General features: G+C 40.6%; 1 protein-coding gene across 2 annotated transcripts in view; it reads right to left on the bottom strand.

Moving 5' to 3' along the window:
* The window catches only part of stard13b (StAR related lipid transfer domain containing 13b), a 49,052-nt gene that overhangs the window by 2,925 nt on the left and 30,159 nt on the right, over nucleotides 1-15,968 (bottom strand). For both annotated transcript variants that reach the window (XM_063016311.1, XM_063016312.1), the window contains exons 2-11: nucleotides 10,808-10,879; nucleotides 8,920-9,001; nucleotides 6,522-6,585; nucleotides 4,533-5,812; nucleotides 3,058-3,228; nucleotides 2,684-2,843; nucleotides 2,368-2,566; nucleotides 2,028-2,241; nucleotides 1,776-1,890; nucleotides 754-987 (exon numbers count right to left, since the gene is read on the bottom strand). In XM_063016311.1, coding sequence (XP_062872381.1) covers nucleotides 754-987; nucleotides 1,776-1,890; nucleotides 2,028-2,241; nucleotides 2,368-2,566; nucleotides 2,684-2,843; nucleotides 3,058-3,228; nucleotides 4,533-5,812; nucleotides 6,522-6,554 — 2,406 coding nt within the window. In that variant the 5' untranslated portion in view covers nucleotides 6,555-6,585; nucleotides 8,920-9,001; nucleotides 10,808-10,879. The remainder of the gene's footprint in view (nucleotides 1-753; nucleotides 988-1,775; nucleotides 1,891-2,027; nucleotides 2,242-2,367; nucleotides 2,567-2,683; nucleotides 2,844-3,057; nucleotides 3,229-4,532; nucleotides 5,813-6,521; nucleotides 6,586-8,919; nucleotides 9,002-10,807; nucleotides 10,880-15,968) is intronic.

The raw sequence follows: 15,968 nt of genomic DNA on the forward strand, positions 1-15,968 counted from the left end.
GGTGGGAAACTTGAACCAGCGACCTTGTGATTACTAGTCCAGTACCTTAACCACTAGGCTACAACTACACTAAATTAATTAAATTCTTCATTAAATGATTTTTCCTGTTTAAAATGGTTGTGGTTAGGGAAATGAACATTAATAATGCACACTGGTGTGTAAAATTACTTACATAAAATACAAAAATATGCTTACATTATGCTTACAAGGAAGGCTCTTTTCCATTCCTGCATGACCTGTATACCCCCGTGTACAACCCCATGAACCCTGACTTTAACCCCACTGAACACACTGGAGATAAACTGGAATGTCCATTGCTCGTACATTATCAGTTCTTAACCTCACAAATGCTCCTTTGACTAAATTGGTGCAAATTCCCACAGACAAATTTTAAAATCTTGTGGAAAGCCGTATTTCCAAAAGAATGAGGCTGTTATAGCCACACAGGGGTGGGACACTACACTTCATATCTATGCCAATAGTTTCACAATAGGAAGTCTAACCAGATTATATAATGCATTTCAGCATATTTAGAATAAACCTTTTTGTATTTTAGTTAATATAATGAAGCTTATTTTAACAAGGTGCATAAATATTTAGAATCATTGTGTTTACTTGCTTTAGTGACAGTAAGTTCATAGTAATGCAGGAAAAGTCAGATCTATCAAACCTCAGAAATCAGCTTATCTCTCACTTCTGAAAACACATAACTGAACCAGTACAGACATGCCTCTGTCGAGTCTCTGTACCCACCTTCTTGTATGCCAGTTCTGTGTTATCTGAGCTTTGGCAGGACACCCAGCCTTTAGCTTTGTCTCGCGCCTCCTTGAGTAAGATCTGTAGTCGAGACTCTAAGTGTGCAGGCCAGGAGCCTTCATCCTCCTCTTCCTCGTGCTGATGATGCTTACACAGATCATCTAGTGTCGGGGCATGCAGGTCGGCCTCCACGTATGAGTTCCTTGACTGTGTGACCATTTCATGGGGAATCTGGAGGAAAAAAAATGATATTTATTTATATTATGTTTGGGTTTTAAATCCCTCTTTAAATTTGGGGAATGGTCTTTGCTGATGTCACATTTGTAAGGGACATGTATGTATGTGACGACAGTTCTTTTCATGATTTAAATACACATGCATTAACCTATTATTATTACTTATTATTAGTAGTAGTAGTATTGTTGTTATTATAATTATTACTAGTTATTATTATTTCTATTTCTCATAAATGACTTTTCTCATAAATTTTGCCACATGAATTCAACTGCACCCATTAAAAAAGCACATAAACAGTAAAATGTTTTATTTAATCAACTTTATAGTTCTCGGTTTAGAGCAGGGATTTTTTTATCATGGCAACACTTCAGCAAATGAATTTCTTAACTGTGGACATGTCACCCATGTGCCAGCCGTTTCTGTTGTTCAGATAATTTATTTAAGAACAGTAGAAACCATGACATACATGAAATGACATATAAATCTAAACATGGTCTACATAAAACATAGGACATCAGGGTATTTGTTGCTAAAATTAAAAGAAAAATAAGACCCATAATGTCTTACAGAGACAGGGCAGCTCAGTGGTTAAGGCATTGGACTAGTAATTGGGAGGTTGTTGATTCAAGCCTCTCAACTACACAGTTGCCATTGTTGGGCCCTTAAGCAAACCCTCAGCTGCTGGAATTGCGTTCTGTCATGATTGTAGGTGGCTTTGACTAAAACCGTCTGCTAGAAACGTTTAGTAATATAAAAGTGTAGTATTATGGAGACAAACTCACCTCAAACAGACGATTACACTCTGTGATCATGTGGGCCAAGCCCTGGGTGGCAGCCAGGTTCTCGTTCAGGTCTTTCTGGTCAGGACGTCCAGTGGCGTATTTTTTCTGCATGGTTCTGTAGAGGTCATACAATCCCTTACTATCCTGATATTATCTCATCAGTCATCAGATACCAATCTAACATTGCTGTTTATTTAACTCTTGTTGTAAAAGTAAAAAACAAAAAAAGCAAAGCACTGTATAAATGCCTACCTGGGAGACAGGTTTTCCTTCTTCAGGATGTTGAGGTGGAAAAGAGAGGGTGCCAGGCACACAGCAATGTTCATGGGCGTCATTTGATTCTCCTGCACGGAGGAAGTGACGTCACTGAGGAAGCAGAGTAACGTTTGCAGAACTTCACGGTTCTCATCGGACATCAGCATGATGGCTGCTTGGACTGCCTGCAGCCGCTGCTCCTTAGGCACATCTTAAGAAAATAAAAAAATGGATTATAAATCATTTATAAGTAATTTTGCTACTTTGGACGGATGTAAAGTTTAAAATGAATTTCATTGTGAATTAACCAAATCTAAAATGAGCACTACATGCTTACATTGGTAGATATGGAGGAAGGTTTCTCCCAGCTTGCTGGTGAGTAGAGGCTCAGGAAGATCTCTGAAGAACTGCTTGACCATGTCAGCCACATCATAGGCAGACTGGTCCTCATAGTTCACGTCTTCTGGAGAGTTCTCGTTCATCTGTCTGAGAGCCTGAATGCGGGATTTCACCCCTGACTTGCGGAAAAGCCCGACCTGGAGATTAGAATGAGTACGGTATTAAAATCATGAATCAAATAGTGAATAATCACAATACACTGTGTGTTTTTACACATAGAGGCAAACCAATCCAAATTCTAACTAGAAACTAACCTGGTCAAGACACTGACTCCTGAGGTAGCGAAGAGCCTGCTGAAGGCCCAGAGGTAGAGGCTGACCAAAACGCTGGACATGTACGATCAGAGGAACACCAAACACATTCTTATCCTTATAATCAGGAACCTTCATTCGCTTCATAAACTTCGGCACTGACCTGCACAGAAAACAGCTCGATGACGTTTTTGAATACAAACATTGACCTGGTTTAATGTGGAAAACTTGGCTCAGGAAACTCAGAAGCTCTGACTGTTTTGCATTTTCCAAAATCACGATAACAGTGACAAACATCTTTATTTTAAGTTTTCTTCTTCTCAGTAAGGAAAAGAGCTTTTATCACGTCTGTAAATCTGAAGCAGTGCAGGTCTCACCAGGTCCAGCCGTGTTTGTTGGACGTGGAGTATTTTTCCATGATGGCAGTGAGGCGCAGCAGAGAGAACTTCTGCAGCAGGCTGAGCTGCCCTGCTGACTGGTTGGTGATTTGTAACGAAGCCACTGAATGGCTGAGGCGGTTGGAGATCTGGAAACTCGGCCATCGCAAGCTAAACACAGAACAGAGGGATGCTTTTTCATTTAGAATAAACAAAATACCACTTTTAACAACCCCTAAACCACTCTTTATTAAAAAAGGTGTTAATGCTGGGTTAAGAATAGGTTGCCTAATAGAAAGCTATGATTTAAAACCATAGTCTGATGGACTAGAGAATAAATACTACACATTGTGCTTAAAATTAAGTGTATTCCTCTCATTTACATTTACATTTTCAGCATTTAGCAGATGCTTTTATCCAAAGCGACTTACACAATGAGCGGAACACGATGAGCAGTTGAGGGTTAAGGGCCTTGCTCAGGGACCCAACAGTGGCAACTTGGTGGTGGTGGGGCTTGAACCGGCAACCTTCTGTTTACTAGTCCAGTACCTTAACCACTGAGCTATCACTGACCTCTCCACTAATGCTGACCCCTGCTCTGATTTGAGGAGAACGAAGCTAACCCACGCCCCCTACGACACGTAGGCAGCAGCCCCATGCATCTTGTCACCCACACCAGGCGAGTGCATATATGCGAATCAGCCTTGTGTACGGAAAAACACACCCTGATCAACACACTCTTTCCCTGCCCCTGTGCAGGCACCATCAATTAGCCAGCAGAGGTCGTAGTACATCAGTTACGAGGAGTCCCTATCCGGCTTAATACCCCACCCCTATCTGAACAACAGGCCAATCGTTGTTCATGTGGCCGCTCAGCCCAGCCGGATGGCAGAGCTGAGATTCGATACAATGTATTCGAGATCCCAGCTCTGGTGTGCTAGCGTGTGTTTTTACCGCTGCACCACCTGAACGGCTTTGTTAACTGTTTGTTAACGAGACCTACAAGGAGGATTTAAATATCATATACAATACTTTAAATATAGCACTATAGAGGAAATAAAATAAATATAGAGTACAATAAAAAAATACATCTTTGTGTGTATTTACAATCTAGCAAAATTATAAAAATCTAGACTAAATTTGTGAAAACATTAAAATTAATTGATGTTTTTAGACAAATTGTTAATTATTTACAGAAAATTAACAGTAGCATAAATAAATAAGTGTTATGTACTAGGCTATGTATTTTTATTATTTTTATTATTATTATTTTTACATCATCTGTATTCACCTCATTCACCTTATTGTGTTTTATTATTATTATTATTATTATTATTATTTTAATTGTAATAGAATTTTCAGGTTTATTTTTTATTTTTTATTTTTTTTCCCCTTTTTCTCTCCCTTTAGCGCATCCAATTGTTCAATTTGCATCGTGCTTCCACTCTGAAAACACCTTTGGATACAAATCTTACCGGTTTGGCCTGGTGAGTGACGCCCCGACCCCAGAGTCTCTCCTCTCTCTTATTCCTGTAGATTCAGCTTCATTAATTGAAACGACATCCCTGTCCCCATCAGTAAGGGTAAACTGCCCCTCCAGCACTGAGTGACCCTCCAAATCCAGCGTGATATGGCTGGAGGATTGTTCGTTCTCTTGACATTTTTCCTCCCTCCTCACCTGCCCCTTCTGTACGCTCTCTCCTGTGGGCAGAACGTTTTTGGACCAGTGATCCACGATCTGCTGCAGGCCGTTAACATGCTGCAGGATGTCATCCAGGTGTGGGAACAGGTCCTCTTTTTCTAGGTCGATAAGGTCCCCCGTGCTGGCATAAAGGTGAGAACCTGGTACGTTGTCGTATATACTGACACGGCTGCCCCGTGAGCAGCATTGTGTGACGGGTCTCGGCTCCTTTATGCTTGGCTGACGCTGGGCTTCATGAACTCTGCTGAAAGGTGTGGCTGTGGGTGAAAGACTCTCAATGGACAGGGCTTTGGGAAAGGTTCCAGGCTTGTGATCTTTGGGGATGTGCACAACAAGGTCTTCATATGACCGGAACTCATTTCGTTTTTCTGGAGTGACTCCAGAGAAGACGTCCAGGTCATCCAGGTACATTCCACTTCGCTTGTGATCGGCACGGTATGCTTTACGTTCCTTCAAGCTTGGAGTGCTAACAGCACTGCCACCGGATTGGCTGCTACTCCCGTCGCTACTCGAGTGAGAAGTTAATCCTCCATATCCGTTGATCTCCACACAGTTAAGTGTCTCCATGGCTTGGGGTTGACGCTGGAGAACAGGAGCACTGATCACCAAAGTTCTGCGCCCATTATCCTCAGTCCCTCGTGATCGCAAAGTCTCCATGCGCCGCAAAAAGTCCTTGGTCCGCACCCGGGTGAGCTTGCTGTGTTTGACAGGAAGTGACGCATAGCCAGGAAGGTCTGGGGAATGATATGTCATCCCCATTTTGGGCATGCCGCTCGAGTCTGAGCAGTAACGCCGCGAGCTGTCCGAGTCCTCTGCACTCTGCGTTCGGACTCCTGCGCTTCCACTGCTGCTCTCACTGTGCAAGGATGAGGCGTCCGGCTCACTCAGGTCCGTCAGGACACTCTCACTGCTGGGCGTGGTACGTAGAGCTGACTCTTCCACCGGTTCCCTGGGTCCCGCCTCGTCTAGGAGACGGGACCAACGCCGACTGCTCCACTCAAAGGTCCATTTGTCGCTAATTGCAAACAAATCATCCGAGTCGGAGTCTTCACTCTGTAGAAAATTAAAATAGAAACAAACATATCTATCACTATTTAGGAAGATTGTTCCAAGGTCCTTGCTTTAGCAAACTTTTCATTTTTTTACCACTTTATCCTAGTCAGGATCACAACAGGTTTGATTTCGATTTATTGTGAGTTTTCTATCTATCTTAAAAATACACACATTGACTTAGATTAATAATTTGATGGTGACAGTTCGTGAGTTCTCTGTACCTATTTAAAAGGGCTAGTTTAATTGCACCCAAAAATAGTTTTTGGTGGTTCCTGGATTATTTCTTTCATTTCAGACAAATGTCCTCTCAGCATAATGTTATAGTTTGGGTTTTATTATCATCTTTTACAAGAGACCACTGTTCCATGTACTAACAAGTAAGACTCATTAAAACAAACATTAAACAGTGGTATGTTGCCAAGGTCATGTACGAAACCTAAAATCCTAGCTTTAGCCACAGGAAATTTATACAGATGGTCCAAAAACCACCAAAAGACACTTCTGTCATCCACATCAAATTCACATAATGAAAAATGGAGCAGGGCCTTTTTCCTGCATGGTAGTCTTTAATGTCTTTAATCCCATGGTAATGTAAAGCTTAATTAAATATGTTAATCTGAATACAACAGAAGTACTTAATAAGCTGTGATATTTTAACTGAAGTACAGTTGGAGTTAACAATTCTATTAAAAACTAAATTTAGACTTACTTTCTTTTTGGGGAGGTTAACGTCGAGTTTCATAGATGCACACTTGTTCAATGTGTTGAGTCTCCTGGATAAAAAAAATGAGCAAAACACAGAAAGTGCCAGGATTAATTCTAAGCATCGTCACATTTCCAGGCTTGATCTCATACCTCCCCCTGAACATGCTTTCTTGGCTCATATGGCCAGAAAGTACCCCCCACCTCCACCTCCCCAGCCCCTTATTTTATTTTTGCATATCTGTCCCAGTAAATGATTTTAAATTATCATACAACATGTTTTAATAAAGACCAGAAGAACACAAGTAGGCACAAAGCACATGTTAAATTAACATTAACATTCAAATAAACATTAAAATAAATCATGCAACACCTTTATTACTCATGGAAGTAATAAATGATTGGCCTCTTAAATGAATCATTAGTTGTGCCACCTTTAGCAGCCATAAATACACACAAATAACTGAAGATTAGTTTATACATGGCACTGGAGGAATTTTAACCCACTTGACTTTGAGTCACACTGGCTGGCTTGTTTGAGGTGTGTTTAAGCGACTGTTCGGAAGCAAGTGCTTAAATTGTACTTGGTTGCAACTGTATTTTTCTTTGTGCCAGGTTAAAAGCGTTTGCTAAATTATCTGCCAATGTGATGTTTAGATTTAAAAGGGCTGCAGTAATCAAGGCTGATGTGTCTCATCTAATTAAGCCTAATCATTTTTCACTGTGACAAATATGCAAAAGTAAAAGAAATCATGAAATACTTTTCATGGTACTGAAAATGTTTGTTTTAATTAGTCTTACAACAGCACTAAACATGATTTATTATAGACAGTAAACAAATAATAAAAGACACTGAAAAAAAATAAAGAAAAGGGAAGCAAATATGGAAAAAGTAATGATAAGCCATGCTAAGCTTAGGCACATGGAAACTGAGGTTGGCAGGATTTGGACTTTGTGGCAACCACACTACCTGCCATTACTGTAATAAACAATCATTCATTTAGATCTCTTACAGCTGTTATTCAGCAGCTTACAGAACAGAGCTTTACTAAATGTTTCCACATACAATCCAGGATTTTCTACATGATAAATACCAATGAGACGTAAGCAGGTCTAAACTGAAACTGTTGCCAGACGTCTCACACAAGCTGCATAAAAAAAATCAAGAATTACAAGACGATGATCTAAAGGTCATTATCAAACCATCCACTAACTCCTAAATCCACAGCCGCCGTACAGAGAAGATTATCCGGCTAACAAAGTGCACACTGAAAAAGAACTGCTTGATTCCTGTGGCTGCGGTAAGGAGTGAAAAGTCATGGTGAATTAGGGGAAAGGTGGGCGGCAGCGCCATTGTTTGGTTACAGGGGCGAGCTGGTTTGGAATTTGGATGAGTTTTTTAAGGGTTGTTTAGAGTCGGAGCAGAACGAGTTGGGTGAAGCGGGACTGGCTCTCCTGCCCCATGCTTTCCTACCAAACCAGTCTCCATGACGACCAGATTTACACAATTATTTATTTCACATCAACACGAACACACATTCAAGCAATGAATAAAGCGGGAGAGGCTGAGATCATAGATATAACGCTCACTTATCATCCTCATGTGGAATAAATTACAAAAGCACCTATTGATGGATGTATAAAAATAATAATAATAATAAAAATAATAATAATATCATCATCATTATGTACATTAAGGCATTTATATCTGGGCTGCATTTTATTTCTGTGACAGAATACCAAATGTCTAGTGCCCTATACAGAGGGTAAGTAGGGTGTGTAGTGATCAAGAATCTGTATGATTATTCTTGTTTATTTTGGCATTTTTTCCATTTTCCTCCAAATCTAGTCATGTCCAATTCCCCAACTGTAACTTCCTCCATCACTGCAGACTCCCACAGTGCCTGAGACGAGCCGCAGACTATCACACACCCCCTACGACACAATATAGCCTGCCAGTATGGGACAGTGGTAGCCTAGTGGGTAAAGCTTTGGGCTATCAACCAGAAGATTGGCGGTTCAAATCCAGGTTCTGCTATGCAGCCACTGTTGGGTCCTTGAGCAAGGCCCTTAACCCTGTCTGCTCCAGGGGCGCCGTACGATGGCTGACCCTGCGCTCTGACCCCAGCTTCCAAAAAAGCTGTGACGCACTACTATCCCTGAATCAACCATCTCTCTTGCAGGTGCATCGACCAACCAGCAGAGGCCACAACTCCAGCAACAATTTAAGGGACAGGCAATTTTTACCATCAGGAATAGACAATTGTGTCTGATAACACAGCTGAGATTTAAACTTAAGAGCTCGAGAGCTCTTGAACTTTTACATGCACAGAGGAACACGCCACTGTGTTCTTTCACTGGAATCAGGACAGATCCTGCATTAAAAATTATACAGATTTACTTACCGACATAAAGGCTCTACAAGGTCTTTATCCAAAAAGTCATGATCTTTCTTCACAGGAGTGATGTCAATTGGAAATTGTGAATCTACAAAAAAAGAAAACAAACATAAATCACCAGATTAGTGTTAACAAATCCTTGAACTATATTAAATAGCTGCTGTTTTTTTTTATTTCATTAATGAGCTATTAATGGTTTCTTAATAAGATAATGTCTCTTCATGTTTATAATAAAACCCAACACGCTGAGCTCTTCTAAAACCTTTAACACCACATACTTTCCACAAGTGATCACCAAGACTGGGTTAGTTTTGGAAAATTGGATGCTGATTAAAACAGAGGCAGGAATTACATGTTACTGTGAGTATGGTGCCAAGCTTATGTAACGGCATGGCGAAATACAGGATTTACCTAAACTAACATTCCACTGGTGCAATTAAATTTTCTTTTTTTCTCTCTCTGAGGAACAACACTGCATTTCCCATTAAAATCTAACCACAGTCTCAGCTGGGATGATCCAGGGAGCAAATTGATATTCCATACAAGTTTGGATGAGGAAACATTCCAGTGTTTTTATAAGGGATGTACCAATGATTTTCCATTTTAAAAACAATATTAATAGAGAAAGATGATCTGATACTGACACACAGAAAAATCTAATCTCTACACGCATTTCTTGCCATACTATAAAAATGACATCAGGCCTGATTCTGATCTAATATCAGTCCAGTATGTTTTGGTCTTTACTGTAGACTTGTGTGGCGTAATGGTACAAGCCACGCTGCTGGTAACAGCAGGACCTTCATTACAGGGTTTCAAATTCCGGATTTGGTGCATGGCATAACGTGAATTTAATTGCAAAGGTCTTGCCCAATTAATCCCAAAATAAAAATTTGCAAGTCTAAGATTTGTACAAGACAAAGTTCAATTCCTGAGAGACGAAGAAGCTACTTCACAGTCGGTGCTCCAGAATTTGTATATTTGCAGTCTAAAGCAAAACCAGTAACTTACATGCATCTATGGTTGTGTCCCAATCCATATCATACTGTACTAACTCAATGACAAATAAGTACAGCATCTTTTGATTACCATTTTAACACTATTTGGTATGTGGTTTAAGGCTTAATATGTGGGCTGAGACAAGAGTATTCTAGTGATGTGATAAAAAATAATCATAAATCGCCCACAAAAACAACAGCAGCCCATGCTTTTTCAAAGGGATGCCAAGAATGTCTGTCAATTAAGCCAATTAAGCTTCTTAAGTCCAAAACTAGAGTACTACATCTCTGTCAACTACTGTATACTGTATCATCCAGTTCACCCCCCCCCCCCCACACACACACGTAGTTTAATTCTTATAAGTCTTTTAAAAAGGATGATTTATCTTGTTACAGGAACAGCGCTGTGATAATGTAAGCGGATGAGCATGTTTTTTCAGCCCTGATGATGCGAGTTTGTTCCCATGACCTCTGTCACTGCACAAGTCATAGTGAAGGATGTTTGGATTGTAACTTTAAACTGAAACAGGTCACGCTGGGTACAGTCTTCTGTCAGCACTAACTTTAAAGATCTCTTAAAAAGAAGTCTTTTTTTCCAGAAGCAGCTCTACAAATGAGACCGTGTGAATCACATCACATCACATCACATCTCAGTTCAGGAAGAAGGAATGAGCTAAATGCCCTGTTAAAAAAATAAGCATGAGTTTTTTTTCAAACTCTGTCCAAACTACCAACCCTGGTCTAAAATCACGTTTTGTTTTGTGACCTGGTGACGCAATGAGGCTTTCTGAATTGCTGAATGTGGTTACACTTTGAGGGTGCTGTGAAGTAAATGTATGTAAAGTATAGTGTTGGTTCAGTTTGTGATAGTGCTGCACAGTTGAATGAGGTGGTACCTTCAAAAAGCTGGGCGTACTGGGGGAATCCTGCAGCTCGCAGCCAGTCGCATGCTTCCTTCGCCTCAATCTCTGCAACAGAAATAGAAATGTTCCTTTTGAGTTTCACTTTCAACACGGTATTCAAGTGTAAGATCTATTACACAGCTGTTATTTTATATACACTTTCGGTTTCTTTTATATTTAATCTTATTCATCATTAAATGTATGATTATTTATAGATATGTTCATAACAGATTGCTAAGTGTTTTGCAACATACAGCATCCTGTTAGTTTTGGTTTAGAAATTGATTTATATTCCTCATCCTTGTAGCAACACCATTCCTGATAGCTTCTTTTTTGGCATTTTCTCCTTTCCCATCAGCTCTTGCCACCCCCATGCTGACCAAGTAGAGGTCAGCGATGACAAAACCCCATCCAACCTTCCCTCCCTCAGACATGACCTGTCTGTTGAATGCCCAGCAAGACTCGAATTGTCTGCAGTGGTAAGCGCCATATTAGTCCGCTTTACCATTTAAGTGCCTATTCCCATTCCAGTTAGTTTCAGGGTAGATGATGATCAGAGGGGCATTTTTCACCCCAAGATACATGGTTGAATATTTGATAAAAAGGCAACATTTTGACATTATGAGGTCTTTTAGATGCTACAAACACCATATATATAAGAAATACAAGTCGTAGCCTAGTGGTTAAGGTACTGGACTAGTAATCAGAAGGTCACTGGTTCAAGCCCCACCACTGCCAGGTTGCTGCTGTTGGACCCTTGAGCAAGGCCCTTAACCCTCAATTGCTCAGACTGTATACTGTCACTGTACTGCAAGTCGCTTTGGATAAAAGGCGTCTGCTAAATGCCGAAAATGTAAATGAAAAAACAATTATAATGGACTAAAGTATGGTCAAATATAACTGAAGCACAGCAGGCGAGTTCACCTTGTTTAACCCTGAGTCCTCATGAAAATACATTTTTAAAAACTGCTTTCTATTATACACATCGCCTAGTTTCCATTATCAGGTTCTAATAGATGCAAATGTCAAGAAGAAACTCACAGCCGTATATTCTAAAGAGAATACAGCACAGAACACAGAACACATCCTCTGCTAATTCATTAATAATCCAATAAGTGTGTAAAACAGCAAAACATGATCGTGATTAAAGACTTCTGAGCTTCCACTTTCAGATTCTTCATGTTCAGTGATGTGCAGTCTGTCACAGTAATTCATTTATGCTTTGACACCAATTTCTTCTTGTACTATCAAACTGATGGATTCACATTCCTCAAACAGCGTTTCTGACAACAGTGTCCTGTTTTCCACGAAAGACGACTGTCAAAGCTATTTATAGTCGAGAGCCAGAACTGGTCTGGTTTTCTTTCCCAGTGTGCTCTCCCTGTCACTGTGCAGACCGGTATCTGGTAAGAATACAGTCGTACAGAAAGAGCTGAAGATCTAATAAGCAGCCTACAGGATCTAAAGCAAATGTTCATTTTACTGACATCTTGAAAATCTGTCTTTTAACATGCTTTGTGAAACATCTTTGTGTTTCTTTAGAAGTGATCTGAAAAAATCCCTGACTCATTACAAAAACAGATGAAAAGAACCATAAATCATCAGCAGACACTACAAACAGTTTCCTGTAGATTGTACCCAACATAATACAGTGTACCAGCTATAAAGACCAGACCACACACACAAACAGTCTGGAGACTGTATTATGATATAGATTACATAACTGATATTATTTCATACACAAACCAAGGTTTGATAAAAGCCACAATGTGTTAAAGACCTGTAGCTCCCACAGACCTGACCCAACTGATTTAGAAAATGATTCCACTTATTCCAGCAGTGCTGTAGATTAGGCTTTCTGCTTAGTAAATATTAGGACAGCAACGTCCTTGAAAGTGAACACGAGTACTGTGACGTGACGCCTATCTGATGAGCCATAATAACTTGGACGCCCTCAAATCTGTTAAATGTGTAGAAAACTAAATTACAATACTATCATTAGTAAATGGATGAGGTTATTTAACCTCATGCTACTCCAGTGAACATCTAGATCTACTTAAGTGATCATTAGTTCATTTATTTTGCTATCCAATTTACTAAATTTATAATTTCTGCAAAAAATACTACTACTATTATTATAAATCATTCATTTATTGTCTGTTTTACCACCGCTTTGAGCAATATTTTGTATCTCCAATTAACCTGACTGCAAGTCTTTGGACTTATAGGAAGCAACCGGAGCACCCGGAGGAAAACCCACGTAGACACAGGATACAGAAAGGCTGTGCAAAGGACCCAGACCGCTCCACCTGGGAATCGAACCCAGGACCCTCTTGCTGTGAGGTGGCAGTGCTACCCACCAAGCCACTGTGCTAAATAAGTCTGTGTATTTTAGTCAGTTGATTAGTTGACTGTGTAAGGCAACCCACATAGATTGAAAAATAGTATTTAAGAGTAAGACCTGCGTGCAGCCCTAAGCGGAACCCTTTTTCACCACAGGCGCCTCTATTCGCCAATCAGGGTCCTTACATAGCGCTTGAAGTCCGGTCCCACATAGTCCGGTCATCCCGCCCTAGCAGAACCAGGTCTGCTGCAGGCACTGCCAATTATGGATGCTAGATGGCCCAGCCGACAGGTGGCAATGCTGAGTTTCGAACCGAGGAGTTCAGAATCTCGGTGCTGGTGTGCTAGTGAAATATCCTGCTGCTCCACCTGGGTGCCATACAGAGTCTAGTTCTAACCAGACCACAGTTCTAATATAAATTGCAAGTATAATTTACAAGGTCACACAATTCTATGGACTTGGGTTTGTTTGAGTTCTTCTTCAGACAAAAAAAAAAAAACATCGTTTTGTTTATGTCCAGGCAGTTAACGTTTATGTCCAGGCAGTATGCAGCCTCTGCTGGGTCTTTTTTATAGATTGCTTTGCATATATCACTAACTACAGTATATTAATCAGTATTGGTGCAGTCATTTTATATATCATATAAATAAATGGCAATAAACATACGCTGAGTGTGCATGACAGGTTATTTCCTAATGCAAAACCTTACTTGTCTTAGTGTGTTAGTTCATGACACACATTATGCTATGTAAATCTCCTCAGGTGCTGTAGCCAGATGTTTGCCCTGAAGTGTACTTATGGCACTCTGGATCTAAGTCCTGCCAACAGCATGACTGATGGACTGATGACTTAGCTCTCAGAAATGTGCAAGTTGGTGGTAAAGCCAAGAGCTGTACATCACTTTAGCTACCTTTCACGGAAGCATGTGCAGACAGCACGTATTAGCATGCAGACATGCTTTCCAAACGAATAACAGTTAATATCAAGCTTTATTTAACGTAGCATAATACCAAAGAATTTAAAAAGTCATGTACTTACGAGAGATTTTCATTAGTAGCACTTTTTGATAAGCTCTTCTAGCATGTTAAAACCAGATGTATGTCAGTCTGAATAGTTTGATATTCAGTAAAAACAGCTCCTAATTTTTGCAACCTCTGGTCTTGTCTAATCCTCTTATTTCCTTCTGTTCCTCTTGCTCCTGTTCCTCTTTTCTATCTTCTCTCCATCTGCAGTAGTATACATGAACCCCAGCGACTCCCCTCCCTTACTTAAACTCAAACCCAGCCCCTCTTTCCCTCCATAAAACCATCTTGCCTCCTTCCAACAGCACATTTTTTACATGGCTTTTCTGGCCTTGTTCCAGCATGGTTGCAACGTCGGACTTTTTTCTCTTCCCGTTCTCTGACGAAATTAAACCAAATAGATGACGTTGCTATCAGGGTCTCATCTGACTGCTCCACACTCGTGACTGGGCACCATTCATCCTTTTAAATTAATAACGAAAAACGACCAGGAACTGATAACTCCTTTAGTTTAGTCATACAGAGATAAATCTCTTTGCTTGGAAAGAGGATGGAGGAAAATTTGGGAATGTTAAAGAAAGCTCAGTTCCAGCTAAAAGGGGGAGGCAGAAAAAAACAACGTAGGCAGTTAAAAAAATGTCGGAAAACATGACATCACACTGAGGAAACCACCAGTGAATCACAGTGTGCCATGGCTGCCAGTGCAGTGCATAAACTTCGAACCAGTGTGTATTATCTCGGTATTGGTCTCCCTACTGTCTCACATTATGGGATGACTGGTGTCGGCTGGGGCATCTGCAATTAAGCAATACATGCAGAACAAAGTAGAGTAGCAAGCAAATACCATCTGATAATTACATCTATAGTTGGTATTACATAGCATGCTTGGCATGCACAATTGCATGAACGTTGGTGAACCAACAAGGCCAACTCAGCTCTACAGCTAAACTGTGCTAACTCATACACCAATCAGCCATAACATTAAAACCACCTCATGTTTTCTACACTCACTGTCCATTTTATCAGCTCCACTTACCATATAGAAGCACTTTGTAGTTCTACAATTACTGACTGTAGTCCATCTGTTTTTCTGCATGCTTTGTTAGCCCCCTTTCATGCTGTTCTTCAATGGTCAGGACTCTCCCGGGACCACCACAGAGCAGGTATTATTTAGGTGGTGGATCATTCTCAGCACTGCAGTGACACGGTGGCATGGTGGTGGTGTGTTAGTGTGTGTTGTGCTGGTATAAGTGGATAAGACACATCAATGCTAATGGAGTTTTTAAACACCTCGCTGTCACTGAGAATAGTCCACCAACCAAAAATATCCAGCCAACAGTGCCCCGTGGGCAGCGTCCTGTGACCACTGATGAAGGTCCAGAAGATGACCAACTTAAACAGCAGCAATAGATGAGTGATTGTCTCTGACTTTACATCTACAAGGTGGACCAACTAGGTAGAAGTGTCTAATAGAGTGGACAGTGAGTGGACATGGCATTTAAAAACTCCAGCAGCGCTGCTGTGTCTGATCCACTCATACCAGCACAACACACACTAACACACCACCACCATGTCAGTGTCACTGCAATGCTGAGAATGATCCACCACCTCAATAATACCTGCTCTGTGGTGGTCCTGTGGGGGTCCTGACCATTGAAGAACAGCATGAAAGCAGGTAAAAAGGTATGTAGAGAAACAGATGGACTACAGTCAGTAATTGTAGAACTACAAAGTGCTTCTATATGGTAAGTGGAGCTGATAAAATGGACAGTCTGTGTAGAAACAAGGA

Source organism: Trichomycterus rosablanca, chromosome 20, assembly GCF_030014385.1.
Source record: "Trichomycterus rosablanca isolate fTriRos1 chromosome 20, fTriRos1.hap1, whole genome shotgun sequence".
Lineage (NCBI taxonomy): Eukaryota > Metazoa > Chordata > Actinopteri > Siluriformes > Trichomycteridae > Trichomycterus > Trichomycterus rosablanca.